General features: G+C 44.6%; 1 protein-coding gene across 1 annotated transcript in view; it reads left to right on the top strand.

Annotated features, from left to right (window-relative positions):
- The first annotated feature begins 674 nt into the window (after window positions 1–674).
- Window positions 675–17,254, top strand: part of LOC121933176 (D-box binding PAR bZIP transcription factor) — a 20,317-nt gene continuing 3,737 nt past the window's right edge. Inside the window, exons 1-3 of the mRNA XM_042472536.1 lie at window positions 675–996; window positions 6,602–6,937; window positions 16,936–17,156. Of these exons, the coding sequence (XP_042328470.1) occupies window positions 969–996; window positions 6,602–6,937; window positions 16,936–17,156 (585 nt within the window). The 5' untranslated portion in view covers window positions 675–968. The remainder of the gene's footprint in view (window positions 997–6,601; window positions 6,938–16,935; window positions 17,157–17,254) is intronic.

Raw genomic sequence — 17,254 nt, 5'->3', positions numbered from 1 at the left:
TGGCATTTGTAGTTGGTTGTAAATAGAGAAGGCTCACTGTCTTACAAAACTACACAACAGTTGCTGTTGTCGTGTGCCTTCAAGTCATTTCTGACTTATGGTGACCCTAAGGCAAACCTATCAAATGCAAGGGTCAAACTGCAATCATTCTGCATGTAAAGAAGAGAGATCGAATAAGTATAGGTGGGAAGGGGGACAGGGGAGCTAGGAATTGAAAATCCCGGATTTGGGGGCCAAGAGAAGGCAGGCAAAAGAGGGGAAGATCTGGGAACCCTGGCATCTCTGGCTGTTGGAGAAGCGCCAACTCCATCTTATGGAATATTGGGATTTGTAGTTGGTTGTAGAGGACAGAGAAGGCTCAAAACTACATGGCATTGAGCCACAGCAGTTACAGTGGTGTCAAACTGCATTCATTCTGCATGTAGAGAAGGCAGGTTGAATAAGTATAGGTGAGACGGGAGAGCCAGGATTTTAAAATTCTGGATTTTGAGGCCAAGGGGAGGCAGGGGAAGATTTGGGAACCCTGGCATCTCTGGCTGCTGGAGAGGTGCCAACTCATCAGGGTTTTCCAGGGTGATCCACCACCAAGCGGCAGTTTCTGTACATGCATGCACACACACACCATACACACTCTCTGTTACATCTGCTGGCTGGCTGGCAGCAGTAAATCCCTTAAAGCTGCACACAGCCTGGCCACGGGACGCAGCAGGAGGGAGGGAAACGTGCAGGCGGAGTAGAGCTGGGGAGTGCTCTGCCCCGGGAAACACTCTCTCACAAGTCTTTTCGCACGAGCAAGCGGGCAAAGAAGGGCAAGGAGGAAAGGCTGGTACCATCACAGGGGCATTCAGGGTGCCACCCAGGGTCAACGCCTCACCACTAAGGGAGGGAGAGAAGGAGTCACAGGAGAAGCCTAGTGAGCAGTACCCAGTGTCCACAAGCTGGCATTGAGTCTCTGGTTGGCACACATCATGGGAGGAGGACACACCGACCCTGATGGTGAGTATTTGGTTACTTTCTGGGGTGAAGAGGAAGCCCCTTAAGGCTGCCTTGGGAAGCCAGGCCAGCTGGGGAGGGGAGAAGGAGAACCACATTGTATGTTTGGCACAATTGCATTTATGACAAAATTGCATGTTTATTTATTTATTTGCTTTTTGCTGGATCTAGATTCTACATGGAGGTCAACTTTTTCATTTTTAATAGTATCCCCACCACCATCACTTGTTCATGATATACCTGTCAGGCAGTATGCACTAAACAGAGGCTTCTGTTTTTCCCTCTCTGCAAGTGCAAAATCTTCTTTGCATGCAAGGAGGGAAGCATAGATGAACATGAATTTGAACATGAGCCTAAGTTGTTGTTGTTGTGGTGGTGGTGTGCTTTCAAGTATCGTAGTTTCTGACTTATGGCAAACCTATCATGGGGTTTTCTTGACCAGATTTATTCAGAGGGAGTTTGCCATTGCCATCCTCTGAGGCTGAGGGAGTGTGCCTTGCCCAAGGTCACCCAGTGGGTTTATATGGCTGAACATAACACTGAATTTAATTTCTGGTGGATGCCCATCCTGGCTACCCAATGTCACTGTTTTGCCCTTCCGGTGGTTATTACTGTACAGGAGAGAATGGCAATGATTCCTCTTTAAAAGAGAAAGTAAACAGGAATTGGGCAGAAAGCAGCTGCAGATTTATCTGTTCCTAATAACTCCAGCTGCTAAGAAACTAATTTGAACTTGGTTTGTTTTTCTGTTTAGTTTTTTCTCACCCCCTTCATTTTTGGTCAGGCTCCAATGTGATTTGCATCCTAAATGTCTTTCCTTGGAAGTAAGTCCCACCACATACAATGGATTCCCCCCCCCCTTAAGTTAGCATGCATAGGGTTGCAGTTTTGTCCTATTATATCTAGAATTCTCTGCTGTCTCAGGAAGATCACTTTCAACAGCTTTGCACTCTCCACAGACCCAGTTATGGTATTTGTTATTCCTATTTCATAGAAGAGGAAAACTGAGGTGCTGCTAGCTTCTTTGATGGCTCTCTAGCAGAGTCAGGATTAGTAGTTATGTCTCTCAACTTCAGATTTATTTGGATGATGTTGACTGTAAGAGCTATCTGGCTGAAGTTGACCTTTGAATTTGAGTGGCCAAGACTGATGCAAGCAGGGTAAGGGTAAAAGGACACTTTGGACTAGATGTGTGAAGTGTTGGAATGATAAGGAGTTGGTACTAAGAGGCAAAGTTGGGAGTGTTGACAGAATGCTTACACATTTATTTATGTATGGTACTGTATTGTTCTATACATTTTTCATTATTTCCACTGAATTCTCTCTGTGCTGTGCTTCCTTTCAGTTGTTTATACCATAAATAGTCCCGTGCTATGTCATTTATCTCATAAGTTATCTCTCAAAGTAGGTTTATCCCATTTTTTAAAAACTGTATATTGCTCCCATTCGACAGATGGGCAAAACTGAGGATTAAGAATGTGCCCACAGCTGCCCCTGTGAGGACTGAATTAGAAACTGCCACTGCCTAACACTTTATTCTTCCAAACCTCATTGACATATTGTCATGGCACCAATTTTGGCTTGGAGATGAGGGGTGGTGCACTGGGAAAAGAGGAGGAGAGAGAATGACCTGGGATAAATCAGGGTGAGACAGTTGTTCAGGTTCAGGAGCTGGGTGCAGGTTTAACCTAGACAATCCATGGGGTGTTTTGGGTGACTCACCCAGTTTCGGGGCACCAGCCTGGTGTTGCCAGTCAGCTGGGTCTGGACGTCTGTCCCACGTGTCCGGGCACAGTCAGGGCTCAGGTATGGTGTGCCACTCCCAGGGCTGCCTGAGCCTCGTGCAAAGGGTTGGGCACCTTCAGGAGTACCTTGCCCTGTAAATAACATCACTACCACCAAAGCTTAAGAGGCCTAGTCAGTGGGTGGTGAAGCTGGCATCTGGGACTCCTCCTTGGGCACATTGGGAAATAGGTGAAGCTTCTTGCATTGAAGTAAAGTTGATGAACTTTGTGTGTGTGTGTTTGTGTGTGAGAGAGAAAACAGGAGTGCTGGAATTATGTGAGAAAACGTCCAAGGAGAGGTGGCTTCATGAAATCCAGAAGTTCCTTGTGTTTGGTCCAGTTGTACTTGTGTGCCCTGGTAATGCCCTTAATAGAAACAGCTGTTGTTGTGTACGTTCAAGTCATTTCTGACTTGTGGTGACCCTAAAGTGAACCTGTCATGGGGTTTTCTTGGCAATATTTGTTCAATTTTTGTTTGCCATTGCATACCTGTGAGGCTGAGAGTGTGTCTCTTGTCTGTGGTCACCCACTCGATTTCCATAGTCAAACGGGGATCCAAAATATCTTCCACAGTCATAGTCCAACACTCAAAGCAGTACACCACACTGGCACCTTCTAGAAACAGAAAAGTGGTTTAAGAGTGCTGGGTTTTTTTGTATCCCCTGTCATTTAAGCACTATGATGGTGGAAAATGTAATGAGTGACCCTTAAGATGACTCCGAACTCCTGGATCCTTTGGTATAAAGAGCACAACTTGTCCTTGTAGGTTTAGAGAAGACTAATGACCCAGCATGAAGGGAGGGGGGCAAATAGACCTTTCAGCATCAAGGCTAATGGTCAAGGTCTTTAACAGTTCAATAGAAAGTTACAGGCAGAGCTTGGGTTTGTTATTTTTCAGGAGCAAAATGGGCCCTTAGTATCTGGTGGGGTTTGGTTTCAGAACCCTCCAAGGATAACAAAATCTGTGGATGCTCAAATCGCATTAAATACCATGGTATAGGAAAATGGTGACCCTTATATAACATGCAAAATGAAGGTTTGCTTTTTGGAATTTATACATTTTAGAAATAGTTTCACATTGTGGATGCTTGAATCCATAGATAAAAAAATCTGTGTATATAGAGGGCTCCCCAAGCAGGGATTCTAGGAGCTGTGGTTAAAGAAAAGAAGGCCTTTGAATCATAGAACTGGAAGAGACCACAAGGGCCATCCAGTCTGACTACAGTTTTTTTTCCAACACTGGTTTGGAGGTCAGGACATGAGAATATGAGTAAGAAGAGCAGATTGAGTCTTTTGGGTTTTCTCCATGGTGTGTGTCTGTGCATCTCTGTGTTGGGTTGTTGTTGTTTTCCTTCAAGTCATTCCCAACTTATGATGACCCTAAGGTGAAGCTATCATGGGATTTCTTGGTGAGTTTCTCCAGAGGGAATTTGCTATTGCTATCCTCTGAGGCTGAGAGAATGTGACTTGCCCAAGGTCACCCAGTGAGTTCCATGGACAAGGTGGAAATCAAACCCTGGTCTCCTGAGTCATAGTCCAATGCTCAAACCATTATGCCACACTGGCTCTCATGTGTGTGTTAGGGCATGGTAGGAAATTAACATTTTTGATAGTGAATTTTAGCACAGAATCTTTTTTAATTTTAGTACAGGAGAGTTGCGGATTGCATCTGAACAGCACTAGAGGGTCATGTGCAGTTTCTCTCTCGCTCCCCCTCTCTCTCTCTCTCACACACACACACACATGCACACCCCAGGGTCACCCTGTGGCTGTCGTTGCACCGAGGCCAAGGAGTGACAGAGGGTTAAAGGGATTCAAATTCAGGCAGGCAGATGGGCTGAAAGAGCTCCAAGGGAGAGGGAGAGGCAGCGAGTCCAATCAAGTGTGGCCAGGCACAGGGGTCAGCCGGGGTGAGGCAAGCACTCACGTTTTGCTGGTGAGCTGCACGCAGGCCGCCAGGACTGGAGAGAGATAGGGATGGGGGCCTCTCAGCAGGTTTTGGCACCAGCATCTCTGCCTCTATCGGGACACAGTCTCCTGCCTTTCAGAGCTTTCCGCGCCATGTATCTGTATAATCCATCCATGCCTTTTATCGCCCGCCTATCCTTTGATCTGTCCATACATTGACAACACACATGGGCTTATGTTGTGCCCATAGGCAGGGACTGTACAGAATGATGAGTTCATCTTTTTAGCAAGCGAGTGTTGTCTGTTTTGAGCCCTCCAGCTATAAGAATGTAAGGAACAGCGAAATAAATACACGATGGGGCCCAAGGAAATGGGCAAGGAAAACCCATGTGCAATCACGCAGATGTTGGCTGCAGTTCTTATGCTTGCTGGTACTGAGAGACGGGTGGGAGGTCCTCCTTCCTTCACTGTCCAAGGCTAGGTTGCCTGGGGTTAGGTCTGTGTCCAGAGAATGGCACGGCATGGCTCAACTGGAGAGTGGCAAACACCTGTCCAGGTTCATCTTTTTCAGTTTGCACTTAGCACCCAAGAAATTCAGACACAAGAACATTCTTGGTTTGCATAACCAGTTCCAAGTGCCCTGTTTACCTGAGCTTCAAAAAGCCTGGAGCCTGCAGTGGCTACCTCCTCACAACTAGATAAACACACAAAAACTTTACAATGCAAAGTCTTGGCAATGTTTCACTCATCAAGTTCTAAATCTTTTTCCTCCTTTGGGCTGTGGGAGGATCCATTGCTTTTCTACTGCAAAACCCTTTAATGCCCAGATGTGTGACTAAATGTGGACTCACAAAGATTCTACTGTCTTTTCAAGGTTTTATCTATCTGCCAGATAATTTTACATTTTCAAATAATCTGTGCATTTGTTTCATCTGGGTACTCTGGATAATCTCTTTTATTTAGTTAGCATGGAACTGAAGCATAACAAGTCTTGGTGGAACAGTACTAACTGGCACATGCTTTTATACACCACTGGCATCTCTCCAGTAACTCCTGCAACTACACTCTTAACAAGACTTGGGATGGCTTGTGGCAAGAAAAACTTTGTCACGCAAATGCACCAGTTGTGTATTTCTTTCTCCTTCAAATACAGTGATAACATTAGAGAAGTGTAAATGGAAATAGATGGGGTGAGGGGAATGTCTGCAAAAACAGCAAAGGTTATATTGAAGCTGAATGTGTTGGAGCAACAGTTCGACTTCTGGAGGGATAGCTGCCAGTTTAAGATAGGCCTGTATGTTGTGAAATCAGACGCATCTCTGCATAAAACATAGCTTTCTTTAGATATGGATATAAAATCTCCTGTGGCTTAAACTTTCAGTTCTGCTTCCTAACTGTAAAGAAGTGTAAACATTTGTAGTTGAATTTATGTTGCTTGCCTTTTCCTCTCCTCTGAGCTGTTGTCGTCTTCATATCTGATTGTGAGTAGTTTTATAAATCTCTCTCATGCCTCATTTATGCTGGCAATGGTGTAATAAGTACTGTAGCACTATTTACTCTATACAACATATTATTAATAGCAAACCTGGTCTTCAGTGACAAATATTCTTGCAAAGAGAACATTAAGTATGGAATCCCTTTTTCCTGCCGAGAAATGGATTTTTTATTAGTGATTTTGATTTGTTTCTTCCTGCTCCACTATTTCCATTGCCAACAAAATATAAATTTCCCATACGTCATAAAAGAATTACAATCCAGTCTCTAGGTTGCTTAGATTCTCATTTTCCATCAAGCTTCTTTTCATATTTTCAGTTGAGACCCTATTAGATCACCACACTTAAATGTTTCCCATCCCATCAGTCTTGCTTCTTAAGCCAAATATCTCCTACCTTCTTCCCTTTTCTGTCCCATTGCAGGTGTTATCAAAGACAAGGAGCGCAAAATGGAAGATGACCTAAGTATTTCACGACCAGGACACTGTGCATACCTGGGCTCACTCCTCTGGGAGCGCACTCTGCCCTACAATGAGATTGAATATGTTGACTTGGACGAATTTTTACTGGAAAATGGCTTGCCCCCAAGCCCAGCCCATCAACCCTTTTCACCAAGCAGCCAACCCACTCCTTCACCTTCCAGCGGAGTTGTCGTGGACCTTAGCCGTCCGGCTTCTTGCGCATCGTCGTCTTCTGTCTGCTCTTCCTCCGGTGAAGGCCTAGTGGGTAGCGATTATGACCACCACTGCAGCAAGACAGGTAAACTTCCTGGACAGTGGGTGGGTTGTGTGGAAGAAATGACAATTGTGGTTTTCTTGTTTTTTGAAAGTGGTTCTTGAGGGACATGTGAGAGTGTTTGTTTGGGGTTTTTTTTCTAACTTTTTTTTAAAGTCTATTTTCTTATTTTAGGATTTTAAAAGTCTGTTTTCTTTTTTAGGATTGACACATTATATTTCTCATGTATCCACAGAACATGAGCTAATTATATGTCTAAAAAGGTAGATGAAGCACAAATATATGAGGGTAAACATTCATCCTGCCATGATGGAAACCTCAGTCCCTGACAAGGGCATGCTTGGTTGATTTGTCTTTATGTAATGTGTAAAACAGCAACCAATTGCAAGAAAAAGAGTCCTAGCAGAAAGGTGTGACCCTTCAGTGCAAGAGTGGGCAATGTGTAGGCCTACAGGTGTTTATGGACTACATCTCCTACCATCCATATCCATTGGCTTTGTTGTCTAAGGTTGATGGGAGCTGCAATCCAGAGTTGTCTGGATAGCCATATATTACCCACCCCTCTTAGTGGATGCGACCACTAAGTACCAGTCCATATTGTCATATCCTGTTTGTCTGAAATGCACCAAGAATTAAGAGAAAGTGTACACATTGTACAAAAATTGATGTAACAAAGGCTTTTCTCTTGTAAAGTTAGTGAAAGATGGAATGAAAAGCAACATAGGGGAGACAGACACTTTTGAGCAGGAAAAGGGTTAAACAGTTCTTTCCTCTTGTTGCTTAAAGTTCTGGTGGCTGTATGTTACCTGATGCCAGTCTGTCTCTTATCCGCTCCTTGTCAAAAATTCAGATTTTGAATAAAAATAAAATGTTGGAATTGTGCAAAATGTCCATTGTTTATTCCAAGTGCAAAATCTGGTTTGACATCAACACCTTAGATATAAAGACAGAGGACTTTTGTCTCTGGTTACGAGGAACTAAGCCTGTTTTATGTGCCACCTACCTGGCTGCAGAGAGAATTGGTGGCTTCTAATCTCTTTCCAGAATGCACATAGTTTTCAATCCAAACTCCTGGTTGCCGTGATAATGGTAGCCTTCTCCTGTCAGAAAGAAAGTGCTTAAAGTCACCACTCTGGTTTCTATGTGTCCTTGCTGTTGAAATAATTGTGTATATGTAGCAGATACACAAACATGCACCGATCACCCTGGAACAAAGGAAAAGGACATGTTGATCTTGTTGAGTAACAGGAAGATTGGTTTTTTCGCCTCCTCCTAGTGTATGGAAACAAGTTTCTTAATGCATGGCCAGCTATTGCAGATATTTAGAATTTCAATAGTACTTCCAGTACATTGATAGTATTGGGAGTTCAGGAGATGGAATCTCAGGACAGTTGGTCCAGGAGCAATGGATGCCACAGTATTGCTCAACCTAAACAGGTGAGGACCTGCTCAATTTATTGGTAGCAGTTCTGTGCATATATTAGGAGTTCATAGGGAGGTTAAAAAAAAACCTTAGAACTCTTTCTTATCACATTATAAAGATATGTGAGTGAATGCTATTTTTGTGGCACTGCAGATGTTGCTGGACTGCAATTCCCATCATTCTCGGCACAAGCCACACTTGACCAAGTTACTTGGAGGGTTACTTGTTTCCCACTTCTGGTTTAACTAACAAATATATGATACATTAAAACCTCATGAGTTTTGGTAACTTATATTTTGGGGATTGCAGGAGAAAAAAATTAACATTGCTCGCCTTGAGAGTATGTCTCACCCATCTTTAAGATGCCAGTGACTTCTGAAACTTAAAATTTATTTAGAGAAATTTAAATTTCTTTAAAATGTTGCAAGCATTCCCTAAATCTAATTTTCTTTCAAACTGTCTGTTTGGGTTGACCTAATATTCATATTTTATTGCTGTTGTGTCCTAAAGTGTATATATTTTGATTCGCAGTGTGAGGGAGTACTGTTCAAACTGTCTATTCTATGTGTATATTGTTGTGGGCTCCCCCCCCCCCAGGTCTGTGAAGCTTTGTGTTCATAATATTTTATGCAGCATTTTGATTTTGAAAGTTACATGTGTGATTTTGATTCTGAATGTCCCTTTTCTGCTTTCATTTAGAGTCGTAGTTTTGGTACGAAAGGAGGGTTGGATATCATGAGATGTTTGGGTTTTTTGGAAACACAGAGTTGGGAGTCTAGCGCTTGTGGTTATGGAGAAAGAAATCGGGGGAGAGTCCATCCCTTAGTGAATTACATCAAGATCCATGGGATTCATGTCCTCGGGGAATGCCCCACAGATCGCAGCCGCAGAACTCCGAGTTGACTCCCAGTTGAGTCGCAATGGTAACTCGTCACACCAGTAGTGGGAAGTGTACCATTGATGTCACAAGGTGATGTAATTTTAAAAGGAGTTATATAATCCACAGATATAAATTTGGTAAATGGGGGGAGGCAGTGGCTCTCAAACCACAAGCCTTGACAGTATGGGAAAAGAGAGGCTACCTGATCCCATAGGTCTCTCTGACATTATTCCTTCTTCCCTCTCGCATGGCTTCTACTTGACCTCATTTGGATCCTGATTCTTCAACTCTCTATCTTTCTTAGAGCTCAGTAGCCATCCTGGCTGGGAGACCAAAAACCAAATATTTCCAAGCTCTTCCCTTTCTCCCTTTCATCTCATAGATGTAATCCAGATATCTGGACTCTCATCTTTTCTGACCCACAAGCCAGAGAATGCAGGTGTTGTATCTGCATGTTGTATCAGTTTCATACCACTTTAACTGGCATGGCTCCATCCTATGGACTCCTGGGATTTGTAGTGTACAGAGGTGCCTAGAATTCTCTGGAGACAAAAATTTCAGCTTTCTAGCAGAGAATTCTATGGAGTTTATCATGCGGGATGGATCCTGTGCAGAAACTTGGTTTAAAGTGAAACAAAAAACGTAAAGCAGGTTGTTTTTCACACAACATTTGGGGTTAACCCGAAAAGAAATTAGAAATAATCCACAAAAGCAGGTGGTTTTTCAGACGTTTGCGTCAATGAGAAATAACGCAACATTAATCTGAATGCAAAGTCAACAAAATGCATCTGTTCCTTTTTACTTTTGGGAGCTTCCCGAAAGTAAAAAGGAGTGTGTTCTGTAGATTTTAAAATCCCATTTCTGCACGGGATTTAACCAATTTGCCTGTGTGATAAAGTCCTATGTACCACATCAAATTACAAATCTGAAGATTTCATAGGATGGATATCAGACAGTTAAAAGTTGTATGAAATGGATACAACCATGTAATGAAGACACAACCCTAAATACTTCTGCCTCATCTGTACATCACTAATCTCCCATCACCTATTTCTGTCTCAGAGAACCTATTTTTTTTTTTATTGTTAGTCGCTTCCCTTTCAAATTTCCTGGAGGTCCTGGTTATAAACACCCCATTTGCTTTCCTTCCAGCTCTAGGTACTCCTTCTGGCTCCCCACTTCCAATTCCTGTATTTCCTTATTCCTTCCCTCATGCCCTAGACAGCTTTCAGACTAGGAATGACTCAAGCAACCCTCCATCAACCATGAAGCCAATGGAGAGGGATATTGACAGTTGCAGTCAAATAACACATTTTAGAGGGATGCAAGATTCCCATTCCTAATTTATGCATTATGCACTATGCAATTATGGCACTATAGTAGCATCCTATGGGATCTGAAGTGTTGTATTAAGAATTCTCAGCAAAATCTAGTGTCTCACCAAGGTACAAATCCCAGGATTCCTTATGCAGCTATAAGACAGGATGCAGCAATGGCAGTCAAAAATGGCTTCATATTGCTGTAACTGTGTGAGAAGGTCCAAAATTAGAATGTAAGAACCCTATCAACCATTATTTCCCTCTAGACAGTCTTGTATATATAACCCATAAATCCTAGTTGCCAACTGTTCCCTCTCCTCAAAATAGTAACGCCCCTTCTTCCTCCAGATTGCTCAGACCTGTTTATGACTTTGCCCCGTTATTCCAAATTCCTGGATACTAACACCCATACACCACCAGAATGAGACTCTGGGTGCATCTACACAGTAGAAATAATGCAGTTTGACACTGCCTTAAATGCTGCAGTTCCATCCTATGGAACCCTGACATTTGTCGTTTTACTTTAGCCGTCTCTGCCAAATAGTGCTGGTGTTTCCCAAAATGACAAACCCCTTGATTCTGTAGGACGGAGCCATGGCAGTTAAAAGTGGTGTCAAACTGCACCATTTCTGCAGTGCAGATGCAGTCCTAGTTTGGAGAGGCTCTGCTGTGAAGGAACTATAGCCAACTACAGCTAAGCAGAGGAAATATCTTCTTCTATGCAAAGCTTGAAACAGTTAACTTTTTAGATTACCAGAATCCCCAAATCAGCATGGAAGAGCCACATAATTTGGGGGATTCTGGGAGTTGTCAATAAAGTAATCTTTCCAAACTCTGCCTGTCTGTTATAATGTCACGCTGTGAACATCTCACAGAAATAAACTGCAGCAGACCGAAGGCACCTTTAGCAACAAACAAGCCAATATAGCTAGCCTACAAGTTTCCAGTTCAGGATAAGGCTGGGAAAATTAAGTTCACCCTAAACTGCTGGACTGCAACTCTCATCATGCCTGACTACTGGGCAGGCTGGCTGTGGCTGATAGGAGCTGGAGTCCAGCGACATTTAGGAGGTCACAATTTCTTCACCTTATTTGAGTTCCTCTCCAAACCTTCCCTCCTTTCACACAGCCCAATGACTTTTGCCTGACTTCTGCTGGAGGGGGATTCTGGGAGTTGTAGTCCCAAAGCAGAGTCAGGTTGTTTGAACACTGGACTATGATTCTGGAGACCTGGGTTTGAATCCTGGGTCAAACCTTGAGCAAGTCACATAATAATAATAATAATAAGTATTTGTTATACAGTACTCTCAGGCTCAGAGGAAGGCGATGGTAACCCCCCTTGTTAAAAGCGGTGCCAAACTGGGTTATCCCTCCAGTGTGGATGCAGCCCCCTGAGGGGCATTCTTTTTGGGGGTGTAGTAGGACGCTGTCCTGGGGAAGGAGGGCGCCTGGGTGACTGTGGTTCATAATGGTGGTGCTGGGGAATCCCATGGCACTGGCGGCGGTGGAGGTGTTGTTGTCGTGGGCCTCCTCCTCCTCCTCTTCCCCGGGCAGCCCGGGGCTGGTCTCGTGTCTCTGCACGGAGGCTCCTCTCTCTCTCCCTGCTCACGTTCCTCGCCCTGCTTCGCGGAGCACATGTCGCTGGGCTGGGCCTGCTCCCTCGCCAGCTGGCAGGCGGCGCCCTTCCCGGCGCAGGGCGGGCCCAGGAGCAGCGGGGCACGTGGGGATGCGGCGTGTGCGAGCGAGGAGGAGGCCCCAATGGCGGCGGCGGCCAGGAGGAGGAGGAGGGAGCGGAGGCTGGACTGGAGAGGCCTCCTCCTCCTCAGGAGGGCCTAGGCCTGGCCTCTCCCAGCCACTTAGGCCTGAGGGAGAAAGAAGGAAGGGGAAGCAAGGTGTCCTCCTAACCCCAAAGGAGGACACATCACCCTAATGGAGGACGTTGCCAAATAAAAGCTTAAAACACTCATAGAAATGTCAGTTCATTCTTCTTAGGCTCAAGATGGAGGACGTTTTAAAACTCCTCCTGGATAGAAGGCTGAAATGTAGGGCATGTCCTAGAAAAGGAGGAGGGCTGGTCGCCCTGAGAGGGAGCCCTCCAGGCAGCCTCAGTTCACCAAGAGGAGATGTTATTATTTAATATAATAATAACAATAATAATATAGTTCATATTAATTTAAGTGTGTGTGTGTTTAGAAATTACTGACAGACTTGCTGAAGAGGGAGTGTTTGTGGTTGCCATTAGCCAGAAACAACTTGAAGGCACTTGCCCAGACCACAAACCTTCCCTCCTGAGTTATGAGCCCATTAGTAATTTCTAAACACACACACAGGATAGGCTTGTTGTTATGTACCTTCAACTCGTTTCCAGTTTAGGGTGACCCTGAGGCGACTATTATAGGCTTTTCTTGGCAAGATTTCATCAGAGGGGGTTTGCCATTGCAAACCTGAGGCTGAGAGAGTGTGACTTGCCCAAGGTCACCCAGTGCATTTACATGGCTGAGGTGGGATTCTAATCCTAGTCTCTAGTCATAGTCCAATGCTCAAACCACTAGGCTACACAGGGGAGGCCGCCATTAGTTGTGCCACACATTGTTTTATTATTTATTTACGCCACATCTGCATTTCAGAAATAATTCCAGTTTCACACCACTTTAACTGCCACAATTCAGTGTCATAGAATTCTGAGAATTGTAGTTTGTTGTGGCACCTGAGCTGTCTCACACAAAACTAACATACCCAGAATTCCATACCACAGAGCCATAGCCATTAAAGCCGTGTCAGATGGGATTATTTTTGCAGTGTGGATACAGCCTTAGAATGTTTTGAGTGTTGGACTATGACTCTGCAGACCAAGGTTCGAATCCCAGCTTGGCTGTGTAAACGCACTGGGTGACCTTGAGCAATTCATATTATCTCAGCCTTGGAGGATGGCCATGGCAAACCCTCTCTGAAGAAACTGGCCTAGAAAACCCCATGTTAGGGTTGCCATGAGTAGGAAACAATCTGAAGGCACACAACAAACAACTCCAGCCACAAAAGCTCTCAGAGCTGTTTACAGATTGCTAATTTGACATTTACCTGCCCTCAGGTTTACAGACTAAAAAAGACATGACACAAAAAGAAAAGGGAATGGCAGTGGGGAAGGGAGTGATTCTTCTCTTCCTTTGAGTCATGTTGTTGTTGTTGTTGTTGTTGTGTGCCTTCGAGTTGTTTCTGACTTATGGCAACCCTATCATGGGGTCTTCCTGGCAAGTTTCTTCAGAGGAGGTTTGCCATGGCCATCCTCTGAGGCTGAGAGACTGTGACTTGCTTAAGGTCACCCAGGGGGCTTCCACGGTTAAATGGGTATTTGAAGCCTGGTCTCCGAAGTCATAGTCCACCACCATGGTTTAATGCTATGGAATTCTGGGAATTGTAGTTTTATGAGACATTTACCCTTCTCTATGTGAGACTGCAGGTGCCACAACAAAATACAATTCCCAGAATCCCATGACAACAAACCATGGCAGCTAAAGCAGTGTCAGTCCTAGTCCAATGCTCAAGCCAGTACACCATGCTTGCTCTTGCCACACATTGCCTATGGGATTTTCCAGGTTCTTGGGTGTGTTGTGAGGGAGTCCAGACAACTCCTTAGAAGCCAAGTTTGTGTGTGTGAGTGAGTGAAATTCAGTGGGTTGTGAGGCAGGTTTAGAGTTCTCAGGGTAGGAGGGATAGGATCCCAGGGGTCTTCTAAGAGGGGTGTTGGGGGGATCTAATGGAGTCTTGGAGACCATGCATATGATGTTGTGGAAGCCCCCCAAAATCCTAGCCAGGATCTCCAAGGTAGCTGCAAACTTGAGAAAATTAACTAATAATACATTTGGTCCTCCGCACCCACAGATTTCTTATCCAGGGTTTCAACCATCCACAGCTTGGAAATATTTTAAAAATATATAAATTCCCAAAAGCAAATCTTGATTTTCCCCCATTTTATTATAAGGGCTACCATTTTACTGCCCCATTATATTTAATAGAACGTGAGCATCCACAAATTTTGGTGTCCATAGAGGACCTGGAATCAAACATCAGAGGATACCAAAGGCCCTCTATATTGTTCTCTGAATCCCTCACATACAGTATCCACACTGGCTGCGGATTTGAGGGTGTGCATTGCTCTTTATTTTTTAAAAATAGCTTTTCTAAGATGAAAGACATATTTAGAAGTAGCTGTGTTAAAATGGCTTCTGCCTAGATGGAGATATTTTATTTTGTTTGTTTATGGGATTTATATCCCACTTTTCTCCAAAAATGGGATATCCCTCTGTACCATCTTAACTGAGAACAGCCACATCTTGACAAAATGCAGGCCTGTGCCTCTGACATGTCATTTTCTCCCTCGTGTATGATTTTTAACACCTTTCCCTGATGAAGAAGCCAGTGGAGCTTCAAAAGCTTGCATCATGCATTTTGTACATTTTGGTCATCCCAGTAAAGGTTTTTGTTTTGTGGATTTCTTAAACTGTACAACCCCGGTGAATAATCCTGCAACACCAGCTGTAGCCCACAATAGCTTATGCCATAACAAAATTTTGTTGCCTTTAAGGTGCGGTTGTTGTTTGGCTTTTCCTTGTTGCTGGAAGGGGATTGTGAACCAGGATTCGTGTTTTTAATAGATAGATAGATAGATAGATAGATAGATAGATAGACAGAGATAGTTAGGGGTATTTCAGTAGGAGCTGGTCTATGGGATTTTTCAAAAGGAGAGGGATCTAGTAGTAATAGTTGTGCATGTTCGGGGGGGGGGGGGTGGGGGGGGGGGGGGGAAGGGGGGAGGGGGGGGGGGGGGGGGCTTGGGGGGGGGGGAACTAAGCATTAACCAAGGGAAAAAGCATTAAATTTGAAGAGTTTGGCACAAAGGGGTCCCCAGCTGTGGTTCAAAACACACTGCAGAAATAATCCAGTCTGAGTCCGCTTTAACTCCCCTGGCTCAATGTTAGGTAATTCTAGGAACTGTAGTTTTGTGAGACATTTAGCCTTCTCTTGTCATAGGGCTCTGGTGCTACAATAAACTACAGTTCCCAGGACTTCCTAACACTGAGCCAGGGCAGTTAAAGTGGTCTCAAACTGGATTATCTCTGCAGTGTATTTTGGACCTCTGACACTCTTTTGTGTGGGGCAGAAAGGGGGAAGGCTAGTAGAAAAGTAGTCATAGCACTTTAAAAAAGAGAGAGAAAAGAGAGAGTGATCTAGTGTGTGTGTTTGTATGTAAAGAGATTATTGGGTTCTGCAAGGGATCAGGTTTAGGGAAAGCTGCCTAGATCCTTAGTTCCCTCCAGAGCTTGGAAAGAAAAAAAATATTGAAATACAAACTCCCATCATCCTTCATCCAGTCTGGCCATCGCAGAGTGGAGTGATGGCAGGCCAAGGACAGGAAGCTAGATATTGGGATTTGAGAAGGATTTTAATGTGGGTATTTGTGGGGGAGGAGAAGGTGTTGAAACATCAGGGATATGTGTTCTTGGAAGGATTGCCAGAGTTACACTTGGTTAGACTTAGGTCTAGAACACACTGCAGCAATAATCCAGTTTGAGACTGCTTTCGCTGTCCAGGCTCAGTGCTAGGGAATCCTGCGAATTGTAGTTTATTGTGATATCTCACAAAACTACAGTTCCCAGAATTCCCTAGCATTGAGCCAGGGCTGTTAAAGTGGTCTCTTTTTTGGGGGCTGGCTGGGGGATTCTGAAAGTTACAGTTCCCCCCAAAAAAGAACTTGAGCTACCTCTCTTGCACACTCTCTGGTGCACGTGATAAGTCCACACCCTTGGGTGGCTATCATCACATAGGAGAAATGGCTCCAGAAGCCACCACCCTCCTTCAGATCCTTCTTCTCCCCCACTTCCATCCTCCAATCTGCTCAGCACTGAACAGATCCATTTAGCCCACGTGGCCAGCCAGCTGGATGCTGCCTAGCGTGCGGTGCCATTCCCAATACAGGTTCCATGATGCTTTTTTAATCTCTCTGAAATTTGCCACCCCCTCTCTGTGTGTCTTTAATCCTTGTGGTGTGTGAGTGTGTGTCTGTTTGTGGTGGAGGAAGCTGTCTGAGTACCACAAGGCAGTGCATGTATGTGTCCCATTGTCAAGTCACACACCCTGCAGCTCTATCCTTCCCCTACAGTGTCTTTTCTCTCTACCTTCTCTGAGGGCTTTGCAGTGGGAAGATCTTGGGATGGCTATTTAAAATAGGTGTGTTTGCTTATAAAGGACTCCGGGTCACATGCAGAGTTGTGGGACTGAGCAGACCCGGCCTGCTGCACTGCAGATAAACATACCTGAGGCACTGTTGCTGCCCTCTTGTGGCTTTTTTATTTGTATGGAAACTCACCTGGGTTTTTCTCACCTGCCTTCTTCATCCACCTCAGGTCCCATCACCCCTGTGTCCCGAAGCACGCCCAGCCCTGTGGACCCCGAGGCAGTGGAGGTCCTCATGAACTTTGACCCTGACCCAGCGGACCTGGCACTGTCCAGCATCCCAGGACACGAGACCTTTGACCCCCGTAAACATCGGTTCTCTGAAGAGGAGCTGAAGCCCCAGCCCATCATGAAAAAGGCCCGGAAAATACAAGTTCCAGATGAGCAAAAGGTGAGGACAGGAGCTAATGTACACTGATGCTCCCAGACAGTGTGGGGTCAGTGTTACCACTTTGGATTCAAAAACTGCAGCTAAAACCTTTGTGCCAA

Source organism: Sceloporus undulatus, chromosome 6, assembly GCF_019175285.1.
Source record: "Sceloporus undulatus isolate JIND9_A2432 ecotype Alabama chromosome 6, SceUnd_v1.1, whole genome shotgun sequence".
In the NCBI taxonomy this organism is placed as follows: Eukaryota; Metazoa; Chordata; class Lepidosauria; order Squamata; family Phrynosomatidae; genus Sceloporus; species Sceloporus undulatus.
The sequence above is the reverse complement of the archived record's forward strand: the minus strand, read 5'-3'. Positions and strand labels throughout refer to the sequence as shown.